General features: G+C 40.7%; 1 protein-coding gene across 4 annotated transcripts; it reads left to right on the forward strand.

Moving 5' to 3' along the window:
* The first annotated feature begins 1,088 nt into the window (after positions 1-1,088).
* On the forward strand, positions 1,089-13,770 carry max (myc associated factor X). Of its 4 annotated transcripts, none has more exons than XM_061242613.1 (5): positions 1,089-1,279; positions 1,690-1,716; positions 9,130-9,237; positions 11,700-11,838; positions 12,354-13,770. In XM_061242613.1, the coding sequence occupies exons 1-5, from the start codon at positions 1,244-1,246 to the stop codon at positions 12,539-12,541; spliced, it is 498 nt and encodes a 165-aa protein (XP_061098597.1). In that variant the 5' UTR covers positions 1,089-1,243; the 3' UTR covers positions 12,542-13,770. The 4 variants fall into 4 exon arrangements, with proteins under 4 accessions (XP_061098597.1, XP_061098598.1, XP_061098599.1 ...); XM_061242614.1 differs by having other exon boundaries at positions 11,715-11,838; XM_061242615.1 differs by lacking the exon at positions 1,690-1,716.
* The last annotated feature ends 517 nt before the right edge of the window (positions 13,771-14,287 follow it).

The following is a 14,287-nucleotide window of genomic DNA, read 5'->3' on the forward strand; positions in this document are numbered from 1 at the left end:
AACCGTTGGGTTTTTGGTCGCCTCCCTGACTAAGGCCCTTCTTGCCAGTTGTCTCACTGAATGTATCAAATTGAACTTGAATTATGACTGTGTACTAGACCTACTTAACTTTCTCTTGGACATTTTTCCAAGTTATTTTACAAACACCAAGGGTATTTCATGAAGCAGGGTTACACGATTAGCTGAATAACTGTGCTGGGTAAAACCGTGAAACCCAGAACAGCTGTTTTTCCTTCTGTCCAAGTTCCTGTCTGGGTATTATTTAGTACACTTGTCGTGCTAACTCAGTAATTCTACTTTTTGAAACCAAGTTGCAAAACTCCAGGTCAACCCAATGCATGATAATTGAGAGGTCTGGCCCCAATGCCTGAGTCTCATGGCCAATGCATGAGACTTGAGAGGTATGACAACACACAGCTCTGTAATGAACAATATTTAGCAAATGTCTGCTCTAAAAACTTAACTGACTGTCTTACTCAGGTTATTTGTTTAATTAATTATTCTAGGTCCCATTTAACCAGTAGGCTAAGCATTCATAATCAGTCACTTGATTTGCTGTTTTAGCCAATAATTATTTTAAAAGCAAAGCTCACTTTCTGTTTTAAAAAATATACTATTTCAGTTAGTATGTCTTCAGTTGGCCCAGGCAGATTTTATGTGCTATTTTAGATATTTACAGAACGTGAATATATAGATTTACAAATATGTTAAATAATTTGATCTGTTTATATTAATTATGTTAGATATTTTATGGTATTTTATGATATGGTTCAAATTATTCAACAAACTATACCAAAGACGCCTCATTAGACTGGTCACAACTTAGCATGGAAATGTCTATACACGTGTCTTCGTCGTGGCCTCCTGTATGTGTTCATTTTTAAGAACTACAAATCCCATAGGCCTTTCGGGGAAAACACCACTTTTTGTTGCCCGGAAGCGCCAAGAGCGTGGAGCTCGCTGGGAAATATCGTCTGAACCAGTCGGTTCAGCGTAAGTACTATACAGAAATGGAACTATTCAGAACTACAATACCCACATACTTACTGAGACTCCCTCAAGCGTGTCACGGGTTTGTAAATGTCCGTGTGTAGGCGAGTCACGTGTGAGACAGTCCGTTGATCTCGTTCCGTCCCTGCAGTCATACTTACTAGGGGTATTCGTGTCGTTTAGGTTTCTGGATATTTTGTTTTGTTTTTAGGTCCTACTGTTAACCAAGTTATAATAAATATTTTTCAGAAGAATGAGTGACAACGATGACATCGAGGTCGATAGTGACGTGAGTAGAAGATTCAGACTTTGTACTTGACATATAATGGACAATCCACATAGGTAGCTAGCCAGCCAGCCAGTTGGCTCGGTAGCTAGCTAGCTATACATGTAGCTCTCTAAGTAAATCACGAGAATAAGGACGGAATGTGCGTTTCTGTTTTTGATCTTGTGACTGCTGATTGGTAGTTAGATTAAGGAAGAGATCTACAGCGAAAAAAGATTTCCAACGCGGTTTCGTTTCGCATAGCTAGGCTAATGCAAAATTAGCTAGCGAACGTAGACGATCTGCTTCAGATGATCAACTAGCTAGCTAGCTAGCTAGACACACATTTGCCACTAGTAAGATAGTTTGAATAATCAATTATTAACGTTCCTTACAATTATACAATTGCACTTTTCTGTTCTGTTTTTTTACAGGAAGAATCACCGAGATTTCACTCTGTGGTGCGTAATTTTCGGAGAGATTTATCCCGTTTAGATTTAATCAGATAAATAGGTCCTATATTAAAATTTCAAATAATTTCCGGGTGGGTAAAAAGGAAATGGTATTGACTATTGAGTCAGTGGTGCGGTGTTGGAACCGAGACACTCCTTCTGACTGGGCCACGGAAGAGCAGCGTGAGCTAGCTAGGGAAATCCAGTCGTGTTGTTGCTATTGCTAAACGAGCTTGAACTTCTGGTTAGCAAGCTGGCTATAGCTTCAAAGGCCAGTGCCGAGGCGTAGACTATGTGGGGGAAAACGTACATGCTAGCAAGGCTTGCTTGCTATTATCTACCTGTGTTATTGCTGGACAGTTGTCACATGCATCCTCTGTTTATAGGTACTCCATGATGTATGTCCTGCATTCATTAACGGTTTTTGTTTGAGAATACTCATATGCATGAAATGGCAATTCCATCCCACAAGGCACAGCGCGCCCTATATTTAGACTGTATTACTGTGCCTACCGATTTCTCCTGTGAACCCAGGAAGCTATCTAGTAGCTATCTGTAGTGTTTATTAACTAGTCTGACTAGTCAATGTTAGTTAAATGGCCTGTCGAGTTGACCGTGCTGCATATAACGTTAGCTAACGTGAACGGCAATGCAACGTTCAGTTCAGTCCAATTTTAAAATAATGCAATATTACCACGTACTAGCGTGTTCGTGACGGATTGCTTGATAAACGTAACAATTTGATGACCCGGCTTGCCAACTGGCGAGTTAAGATGCAAATTGAAAATGCTATGTTTTGGGTCGGGCAACGAGCAAACCGGAGTATTGCTGTCACAAGAGATAATGAATGTCAAGTATTCAAATGAGACCATAGGTTTCAGTTTCAGTTCTGATAATGAAATGCATGTTCTTTATGTGTGTGGCCAATGTATTGGTTGAAGGTTGAGGTTAATCCAGATTTCTGTTATTCACTGCTTTGTGAAAATTAGATTAAAATAAATATATAATATTATAGCCCACACACAGGTGCTTTTTCATAGTTGCCAGTATTTCAACTGGGTTGGAAAACCTTAGTAAGCATGAATCACTCATGTTTCCAGTGTTTATAGACAGATGGAATAGCAATATGAATGCTAAAGAATTTTACCATTTATGAATAGCCTTCACACAGAAGCTACACACAGATTCACCAGATGTTGCTCTTTCTGTCATTGAACCTGTTGCATTTTTAGTCACTCCATAAGAAAAGTAAAATATGACCCAATCAATACCTTAGCAGTCCCTCCCGACACATTACATCCTGCAGTTTTGAGTGCTCATACATGTCACACATCGTGGTGTGACCCTATGACATAGGGTTTGACCAAGGCACAGGGTTCCACCTTGGTGTTACCTATAAATTGCTGTGTCCCAAATCTTGGGCAGCATGTTAATGGTATTCTCTCTGCTGTCAACAGCACTCGAGAAACATTACATTTCTACTCCAGGTGCTGCAGGTGAACAGGATTTGGACCAGGCGTATATAGGGGGTGTATATAGAAGAATGGGGAAAAATTCCAAAAGCGATAATTGAAAGACTCTTAACTTGGCTATAGGAAGCATTTACAAGCTGTTACAAAGTCCTAACTGAAAAATTGTAATAAGTAATATTGCTTTAAAATGTTAAGACATGTGTCATGTTTAACATTGTATGTTTAAGGTCTGGGTCTCTTCTGTTCACTTAGATATTAATTGTAAATGGCTTTTTGACCAGGGGTGCCCGCAATTTTGCACATTACTGTATGTAAAACAAAAATATGTAGGCTAGACATTTATTTGTATACACAGATACGAACAGTACCTCAGATTTTCTGTGTGAGCAGTTGGATGACCAATCGATGTACAAAACCAGAAGTAGCATTTGAAGTTGAACCGTAACAAACTCGTTACCAGTAGCCCCTTTCACTCATGGAACCCACTAGAATGCCAGGTTAAATTATCTGGGGTAGATAGTGGTTTTCCCTACACACAGGTCTCCTGTATGGAAAGATTCATTGTCTAGTCTGTTCACACAATCCGGATAGATTAGGCACGATAGGATGTCTACCCTCCTAAGCGATGCAGGACCGATATTAATGTTTTGTAAGTTTGTCCTGAAAACAGCCAGATTTTTTGCAGAATAATAGTTTTGGCAGTAGACTAATGTAATGTCATTTTGATATTATATATGGTAAGGTTCTTAGCGAGTATAGCTCAATTATATGGAAAGGTTTATCAACTAAAAATCAGTACTTGTATATGGAGTTGTTTTCACTAAATTGCAATGGAAAGAATTATGCAAGCAAAGTTAAGTATGTGGGTATATATTGATGTGTGGTACAAGCCAACTTGCTGCATTAGGTAAAAAGCAACTTAAGACTGGAGTAGCCTGGCATGGATGTTTATCAGGGCGAATTTTGTGATGGTGTTCTAGCACAGACAGAGCTGTGTCAAGCAAGGACAGCACTGTTTATAAAATTCATTTTTTTCTAATTTTCCTCTCAGTCACGCCGTGTAGTTCCAATATATTAAATCAATGTCTCATATTTCTGCAAGAATTGTTAAGATTTAAGAAAAAGTATTTAATAAAGGGTGCCAAAAGCAAAAGGTCTCTCATAAGAATGTTGTAACCTTTTGCTTACTTTGTCTGGAATGGTGCTACTTTTGTTCACACTTGAGTCGTGGTGGAAGATTTCCGTATGTCTTACTAGGTCCCGAATTGGCAAAATGGAGGAACATCTTGCACGTAAAATCGACTGCTCCATTCACATGATGCCAACACTGCAAATTGCTAGGCATATACGGGTTGAGATGTGTGAAAGAGGATGTGAATTGATGCAGCATTTTAAGCATTAGACAAAATTTAATCCCATTTCCCAGAGATTTAAAAAAACAAATAATAATACAATAAAATACTTAGATGTTGCATATATTACCACTCCTGCTAATGGTACGGATTAATATAAATATAGAGAAGAAAAAAAAAAAAATTGGCATAAGCGGCCAAAGATGAAAGAGTACTTAAAACTAGAGGTCTCATTCACAAAAACAGAGGAGGAAATAAGACCCGCTACTGTGATTATTGGTAACTTACTTAAAGGAATTGCCCAAGATCCAAGATACTACCTCATCTGTGAAACACGATCCAAGATACCACCACATCTGTGAAACACGGTGGTGGGGGTGTTATGGCCTGGGCATTTATCAATGCCGAAGGTACTGGCTCACTTATCTTCATTGATATAACTGCTGATGGTAGTAGCAAAATGAATTCTGAAGTGTATAGAAACATCCTATCTGCTGAAGTTCAAGCCAATACCTCAACTAATTGGCCTGTGGTTCATTCTACAGCAAGACAGTGATGCCAAACATACTGCTAAAGCAACAAAGGAGTTTTTCCAAAGGTTTGTGACATGTATTAAGAACGATCCATACTATACTAACTAACTATACATGTCTTCAGTGCATGAGTTTCAATGACTTTACCTTGGTTTTGTAATTGACCAAGCTAGCAAACTATTAACTGCATTATTCCTTAGCCTGTTAGCTGAACCACAGCAGTCTTTCACTTTGAATGAACATATTTGTAAACATTTTATGCGTAAGCATCAGCATTTCTTAAGTAACCACTGCATTGGTCAACTGAGATGACAAAATTTACTAGATTTAAAGACCTCTTACTGAGCTAAGTAACATTAACTCTAGGAATGACCTGAATTTTAAATCTTGGCCAGCTTCCGATGTAAAATCCTGTGTTAGATGGCTAGTGCCGTTTGCATGCGTAATTTGGATAGCTTCTTGCACAGCTACATTGCTGTAGTCCGATCTTATTGGTAAATTTAGCTAGCACTAATTAATAACCTCTGTTGCTTGGAGAGAACTTCATTTTATGAGAAAGGCCACACCATTGCACTGTGGGCTTCAATTGCTTTGCTGTTGTTTTAAATAAGGCTACTAATGGTGGCGCAGCCTGTAGAGCACTGACCGCATGCTCATTGTGAGCCGCGACGTCGGCGGTTCGAATCCGACCGTCTGACATGTGTCGCATGTCTTCCCCTCTCTCTCGCTCCTGTTCTTCCTGTCTCTCTATACTATATACTGTCCAATAAAGCTGAAAAAGGCCTAAAAAATATCTGAAAAAAAAAAAAAAATGTCCTCCATTCCAAATGTATGCGTCTCGAAGGTTTGGTTTTGAATTGTATGACACGTTTTATAGATCAGTTTCACGTTATGGCTGTCTATCTGTCTCTCTCTCTCTCGCACGCATGCATGCGCACATGTACTGTACACATACGCAAATGTTTCTGCATTTGGCGCTTTGTAGCCACCTGGTATTTGTAAATGGCTTGCACTTAATGGACACATTGTACACTACTCCATTTCCTCCAGGGTTCTGATCTGAATGGAAGTGAATTAGGTTAACAAACAATTTAACCCTGGTCATACTGCTCATCCCTGTCACAATCATGTTTGCTGCCGATCAAGCGAGTTGTGTAGAACAAAGGGCTTTGTAAATGGAATGACAAAACAGGTTGTCCCAGGACCTAGTGACATTTCCTCATCTTGTTTCTATGCAGACGTAGGGTGTGGTAATTTCAGATGAAACTGCTATTGGCTGTGCCACCACTGTGTAAGAACATGTTAAAGAACATCTAATAATTCTTATCTTTTTAAAAACATTTATTTATTTGTATAGTGCTTTCATGTGTAAAAGTTTTCCAAAGCACACTTTATCCCTTTGCGATTACATGTCGTCTCCTGACTAACTTGACTTGAAGCATTGAGCGTTGAACGCATCTGCTGATTGTGACCGCTTTGTTTTGGTTGCGATTCTTGATTGTGCCTCGCCCTATGTATGCTGTTTCTATATGACTTTGAGAGCAAAGCTCCAGTTGTTAGATCGGTGTTGTCAAACTGGTCTGGCAGCTTGGTACTTGCTGCTCTCACAGCTTCAACAGAGCCTTTTATTCGTGAAGAAAATCTGTTTCTCAGTGAAAATAAACTTAACTGGTAATCTGCTCAAAACCTAGACAACAAATGTGTGATTATTTTTATTGAGTACACCGCTCAAAAGTTTAGAATCACTGAACTTTTGTTTTTAAAGAAATTGATTCACACTGATCAAAAAAATACTTTGATAATGTTACAAATTATTACGGTTTGAAATCATTTTTCTGAAAAAAATTGCAAGGCCCCATTTGACAATGGGGGCTGTTTTCAGTATTTAAGTGCTGCACCAAACTACTTTCCATATATCGAAGCATTTGCTGTCGTTTCATTTAGTAGTTTCTGTAGAAGTACAAAGGCCATGTTGATTGTGATGATGAATTATGCTGCCCAACACTGTCTCTTTGATTCTTGTACTCACGTTGTTTTATCTGACTCCTTTTTCCCCATCACTAAAGTTGTTAACTTTAAAACCCTAATGCTTCCAAACAGACTTGTAAGAGGATTGTAACTGTAGTTCTTCTCAGGCTGTTGTCATTTTGCAAGACTCTTCAGCTATAAGCTGCACATGACTGCATTGTGTAGAAATGGTCAGTGTACCCTTTACAATATAACCTTTAAAATATAACCTTTAAAAAGCACAAAGTTGAAAGCGCCTATTTCGACACAGCTAGACTTGAGAGGTTTTTTGAAGCAAGTGAACTGAATCAAACACACTTGTTCAGAACATTACTGGTCCATACTGGTCGGAATGATACTGAGTGCCTCAGAGAATAAGCAGTGATGGTGTGAAGTGGCACGCTGTGGTATTCGCACGGTATAGTCTACAACTGACCTAGGGTCTGTATCATGAAGCAGGATTACCGAGTTAGCAGGATAACTGCACTGAGTAAACCCGGAACACTCTGAAATCTGGAACATGAAGGTTTCAGGTTTTACTCAGTATAGTTAACTAGGTAATCCTGTTTTGTGGTAGAGGTCCCTGGTGAAAGCATGGCACAATGGCAGTTTTATTAAATGGCACCACCATACCTTTTTTCGCCCTTTCCGTGGAGATCTTGGTCTGATGCTTAATTGATTTTTCTGCTTGCAGAGGCGCTTGTGAATTCAGTGGAATTGATGTTAATTCTCCACTATTAATACCTAGGGGAAACCATCATCAGGCTTCAATGGTAGCTTTTGATTGTTTGTAATTAACTCCCCTGTGTTTAGAAGTTATGAAAAACCGATTAAAGGGGATAAGGATTAAGAAACAGTGCATATCAGGAGATTGTGATAGCAACCCAGCTAAATAGTTGCATCTAGTGTTGGTGACATTTTCCTGCTTCTGTGTTGCTTGCTAGCTAGTTAGTTACTGTTTTAGCTAGCTTGGTGGGGGGAAAAAATGGAAAGCAAGCATGCTACTTACTAAACTCAACCCATTAGCTTGCCTGGTAGTATGTTTCTGCTGGCTTTCTGAAAGTTAACGTTCGTTCGCACAAAGCTATGATGTTCGAGTTTAGCAAGAGTTCTGTAGCTGTAGACCTATGTGTTTTCGGTGCATAAGTGCATAGCCCTCCGTCATACCACTCTATTGCTCCCTACCGTTTATTACGAGGATAGTTACAACTCAGAGTCTCATTGCAGTGCTGTATGTTAAAATAGGTAAATATTGTAGCAGTAAATTTAAGGCTGTTTAAAACCTCCATATATCTAAAAGTAGCAGTGCCTTCATTTCACGTGGCTTCTCCTGGGAGGGACCATACAGAAGGTCCTTAAACCCAGTCACAGTCGCCTAAATGACTCCAAACAGTGACACAAACCAGGATTACACAGCCTTCCTAAAAGGCAACCCCGTGTGATGATATCGTGGGTGGGCGTGCGTGCGTGTGCGGTGTTTGTCACGGCTTCCCGGTTCCCTGTGTTGATGTTGAATTGGCCAGGTCTCTCTGCTGTGCCTGGACAACCATAGCGAATGCCGTTGCATGCATCCGTGTCACGTTTTGGAATGCAAGCTGTGCCCTCATCCTGCGACCCAGCCAGTAAAAGTGGCTCTGCTCTGGGGCCAGATTCAGTCCTTCCACAGTGCATTCTTAAATGCCTTAATCCCTGAGAGCCATTACATCTGGTAACATTTCCTAGCTTCAGCAGCCACTGAAACAAGCCATAGCAAACGTTCGGTGGTGTAAGAAAAAAATCTTAAAACGAATGCGATTCCATGCACCAGATTTATTGTTGAAAGTGAAATGGGTTATTTTAAGGATTGGACAGACTCTGGCCTTCAACGTGAACGGAAGCTGTATGAAATCACCTGCAGGCATTTGATCCAAGTCCAGCGCTTTATGATGAGCTTTCACTTGAGCGATATGCTGTTGTTGAACTGGAGCTAGCCGTGGCAGAGCACACGCCGTGGTCAGGATCTCACGAAGGACACTGCGGTTGACTGGGACTGAAGGAACTCTGTTTCTCTTGTTACAGGCAGACAAACGAGCACATCACAATGCACTGGAGCGCAAACGTAGGGACCACATCAAAGACAGCTTCCACAGTCTACGGGACTCTGTGCCTGCACTGCAAGGGGAGAAGGTTAGTCAAACCCGTCGCTCGCGTGACTTTACAGCGAGTTAGGAATATATGGAAGACCTGTTTGTTACTTGCCCGTCTTCATTCACTCTTAGCAATGTTGTTTTTGCGATCGAGAGTTAGCACATGGTATGTTTGCATGTAACCTGTTTTAATGAGCTGGATTTATATTTATCTGAAATGTTAAGGATAGTAAATTACCATAACAGGTCTCCTTTGAGAATAGCTGCTTTGGCATTAATGCAAATTCCTAAATTGTTAATACACTCTGTTCCTTTCACTGTTGCTTTGCTCAGTAATTATGTACAACTGATAAATGTATTATACAAAAGTATTAGTTGCATAAAAATGTCACTTAATAGAATAAAAAAACATTGTTGAATGTTAGTTCACTGAAGAATGAAATATGGGAAAGTAATTATCCAACTTTGGCCAGAGATTGTGAACCTTTTTAACAGAGCACTAAATGTCATAGAAAAACACATGCAGTGTACACGTTGTCATGTAGACAATGAGGCCTGGAAGAGTAGGCCCGAAACCTGAGGCTTCTGAGATACGAGCTCCCCTAAACCGGGGCTTCTCAGTGAGAGAAGTACAAGCACGAGAGAAGAAGCCATGGAGATCGGGTGCATGGGTGTAACTGGTGTGGCCATAAGGCATTCTGGGATAGTTTGTTGCCCTTTCTTTCATGGTCCTGGGAATTATCAAACCTAATGACAGGGTATTCTGCTCATTTTCCACACAGCTCTCAGATTTTTCTTCCAGCAGCACTAGGTTTTTAGTGTCAGGGAGAGGTGACGTGTAATGACCTCACTGCTTAGACTCCAGCTCAAATTACAGTGGTTTGCAGTTTGCGCTGCTGAAAATCACTACAGTGGTCAAGCACCCTTGAAGGAAGCTCCTTTAGTACAATTCATAAAATAGGCTTGCACGTCTGTTCTGTATGACTGTTGATGTAGCTCTTTTTACAAAGGTCAACTGCCTGCCATTCCATGTGTCATGTTAGCCAAATGACTTACAAATGAAAATTGACTCACTCGTGTTTGACTGTAAAACCAGTTAGTTTCAGCTACACTGTCTAACCGTACTTATTAAAGCCAGAATTTAAATAAATACTGAGGTGATACGTGCACGTACAGCATCTGGAGACATGAAGTAGCGATACAAGCTGCTTTGAAGTTACTTGAAGTGTACTTTTGCTTTAAGCCGCCAACGTGCCATTGCTAAAAGCAATGTAAAGCAATCCAGCCTTTCTAAAGCCAGGAGGTCATCCAAAACATCTCTAAATATCTAAAATAACTTTAATTGCATGTAAAAACTGTCTGGGCCAACAAAAGTTTAATCCTCAAAAACTCCAGAAAGTGAAAAAAATGCTTTAAGCACTCACATGCACCAACACATTTCCATAGTCGCACTAATGGTAGGCCTTGTGCCTGTCAGCGCTTATCTTTTCCACGGACACTTCCAGGCTTCAGTGGTGCCTCAGTTGTACGATCTCACTTCCTCAAGGGTGGCTCTTTTGGCCCTTCTAATCCCATTAGTCCTCACTTGGGCCAGTTTGGGTAAAGGGTCAAGGTCATGGGTGGGGTTATCACAGGAAACATGTCATCAAAATGCTGAACTTTGCGGTCATCTGAAATTGATTGAATCGATGGTTTGAAACGAAGTTAACAACAAGGGGTTGTTGTATGAATGGGATTTAGTGATGTTCGCAATTGAGGATAGCGGACAGACTGGGTGACCAGTTGTATTTAGAAAGTGTTTTCTTTGTTGTGACTAGCTTGTTAATAGTAAAGCTGTTGAATACTGTTACACCGTGGAGTGCATCTGATCAAGAACAAAGTCCACTGCATTTCCGTCTTGCAGGCGCTCCAGAAATGGTCCAAAGATTCATTGCTGGGGCAAAAAGCTCCATATAAAGTGTTTAATTGGGAAAACTCTAGATGAAGATTCACAAATTTTTGTTCCAGTGTAACTACGTCCATGGAATTATATCAATGTTTAGTTCCAGTATGGCAAAGTGTTTGGCTTAGTATTGTTACAAGGACAGTGTAACCATGGTAAATGTTTAATATAAGAATGGTGGTCAGACATGGTTAATCTTTATAAGTGTAGTATTGTACCATGGCATTTGTTCAGCCCTGTGATTATGATGGGAAATTAGATTGTAACCAACATTACAAATGCATTATATCTGCATGGTTAAAGTCCAGTAGAGCTATGTAAGAGACCCGACTGGGCTATTGCTGCTGATGGGTATAGAAACTAATATCAGTCTCTTATGTAGCTGCATAGAACTTTTATCGCATAAATATCTGCCATAATAATAATAAAGACCATGGTTAAATGTTGAGCAGTGTGCTAAGGAAGATTGAGAAATTGCAAATGCTTTTGTAAATGTTAAGCAATGTGATGTGATGATGTAACCTTGCGTCATATTTTAGTTTATCATTTGTCGCTGACAGCAATCTATCAAACAGGCCTCCCGAGCCCAAATCCTAGACAAAGCCACAGAGTATATCCAGTACATGCGACGGAAAAACCACACGCACCAACAGGACATCGACGACCTGAAGAGGCAGAACGCACTGCTGGAGCAGCAAGGTGAGGGTTTGGGAAGCCTGCTACGCCCGTCAGAGTCAGTGGGTGGTGCAAGCCGTGCCAGGATCATACGGTTAGGGCTTCGTTGAATCTAAACGTGCCACTTTGATGTACTGGTAAGCATTCTGACTAAGGTGCGTATTTTACACTACAAAGCCACGAGCAGGCTTCGTAATTCTGTGTATTAGAAGGTAGTCAATCAAGCTTTATTTTGTATCTTGCCATTTGCAACCCTTTAGAGGTAAAACAAAGCCAGTACTTTGTCTCTATCTTTTGGTGATGAATTTGAATCATATTTAAGGATGACTCTGGTCCCGTAACTGCTATGCTATTTAAACGCAGTCTGTTTGGAGATCGTGAATACTTTCCTCAGCGGGACAAAGGATCTCGTTTTCCTCTACAGGAAGCCTAATTATAATTGTGATTTTTAAAGCCAGGCTTGTGGAGACTATGAACGGTACAGTAAATGCTGATTGGAGGGGAGGGTGGGTCACCTGATTCTCCTGTCTGGGTCTCAGTGCGCGCTCTGGAGAAGGTGAAGGGCTCCACACAGCTCCAGGCCAGCTACTCCTCCTCCGACAGCAGCCTGTACACCAACCCCAAGGGCAGCGCCGTGTCCGCCTTCGACGGGGGGTCCGACTCCAGCTCCGAGTCCGAGCCCGAGGAGCCCCCCAACAGAAAGAAGCTACGGGTGGAGCCCAGCTAGGTCCGGTCCGGTGACCCCTCCCGCCCCCCCTCCCTGGAAAGTCCACCCCACCGTGTGCTTCGACTAGACTCTTGCTACCCCTCCCGTTTCTCAGTCGCTCCGACCTCCTCACGCTGGTACAGGAGAGGGAGGGACGACTGTGTGACAGAAGAACGACCACTGTAGAAATACGCGTTACTCTTCTGTTTTTCTTTTGCCTCTCTCTCTCTCTCTCTCTCTCTCTTTATCCCTCTCTCCCTGGTGTTCCAGCAATCATTTGTCAGAAATGACAACTATCCAAAAAAAAAGAAAAAAAAATCCAAGTGAGGCAGCTTTGCTATTTAAGGACTTTGTGCATTTGTACCCCAGTAGGCACCCTACCCAGTCACATACAGTAGAAGACTACAGCTACAGATACTGCAAGAACAAAAACAGCCGTGCGGGTTTTTATTTTAAGACCCCACAAACAAAACCTGTCAAGTGTTTAGAACTTTACTTGCTTACCTTAGAAAAATTGTCCAGATGAGCAGTTTTTAATATTTATACTTTTCCACAAAAGAATGTGAAGTTACTTTGAAACAAATGTAAACGTGTAAGCAAATCACCTCAGGCCCTGTATACGGCTGAAGTTTTTCATTTTTAAATTGTTTCTTAAGAAAAATTAAATTCCCTATATTGAAGGTGATGTATTGATAGAACTTCCAAATTGTACTTTACGTACTGTGCTGTCCTTTAGCTTGATCTAGTGAAGGAAGTTAGATGGCTGAATAATTTAGGGTTCTGATTTATTTTTTAAAGCATCAATTGCATATTTGAAAATGTTTTGTATATTGCGTTTCTCATACCATATGGGAATATACTAATATGCTACATGTAGTTTTCCCAAGACACAAAATAAGAATGCTGAATGTTATATCAATATGATTGAAGGTAGTTACCTTTATTTTATTTTTTCAGTAAAGAATAATTGTCCAGGTCAGTGTTTTGTGCATACACTGTACACTTAAATGTTGCAGATTTCATTTCTACCGAACGAGTCCCCGTGAAGCATTTTGCAGGTGCTGGGGATGTGCGCATCATTTCTTTCCCTCCATTATTACAACATCGATTAGTGTGTACGGAATAGATTTTCGTTTGTCTGTGTCCATTCCATGGAAGTTACAGGTATGTTGTACATACTGCCAACAATTGTCTTGCAAGTTGAGGCCTACCTTTACAATGAGACTATAAATAAAACTATTTTATCCTTTTGAGGTGTCTTGTGATTAAGTATATGGCCACTGAATGTCTCAAACTATCGAATGTTCTTTTTCGCTATAGAATATTTTGTGGCTCTTTGGCAGTGCAAAATGTGCGTCTATCAGTGTTTTGGATTGTCCGCGGTTCGATGAAAGTCCATCGGTTGATTAAATGCAGTCCTTCAAATCCTTATTTCACTTCGAAACATGAGAAGAAAGCAGCAGGGGACATATGGGAAAGTCGTGATGCGTGTTGAAACCTAAGCCAGGTGAGAATCACAGTGATGGGGGTACACATGGACTCCTGTTTTGGACAATTCTGGACCGAAATGTAGCTCCTGTTGTGTGGATCCTGTAATTGCATAGTGCGAATGGGTGTTCAGTGCAAGCCTATGCAAGTGCTGACAAGTTTTGAGAGGTGGCTGCTTTACAGTTGGTGACAGATTGCATGCGTTTCACAGGTATGTTTGACATAACTGGAATGTTTAATATGGTTGCCGTCTGACAGAATTGCATGCACTAGAGGGCA

This window comes from Conger conger, chromosome 5 (assembly GCF_963514075.1).
Source record: "Conger conger chromosome 5, fConCon1.1, whole genome shotgun sequence".
Lineage (NCBI taxonomy): Eukaryota > Metazoa > Chordata > Actinopteri > Anguilliformes > Congridae > Conger > Conger conger.

What these genes read in the sequence shown, in the direction of transcription:
- max (XM_061242613.1), top strand. Translation starts at nt 1,244, where the DNA reads ATGAGTGACAACGATGACATCGAGGTCGATAGTGAC. An exon ending in ACATCGAGGTCGATAGTGAC is followed by an intron (nt 1,280 to 1,689) that starts GTGAGTAGAAGA and finishes GTTTTTTTACAG; the next exon opens with GAAGAATCACCGAGATTTCA. An exon ending in CTGCACTGCAAGGGGAGAAG is followed by an intron (nt 9,238 to 11,699) that starts GTTAGTCAAACC and finishes TGTCGCTGACAG; the next exon opens with CAATCTATCAAACAGGCCTC.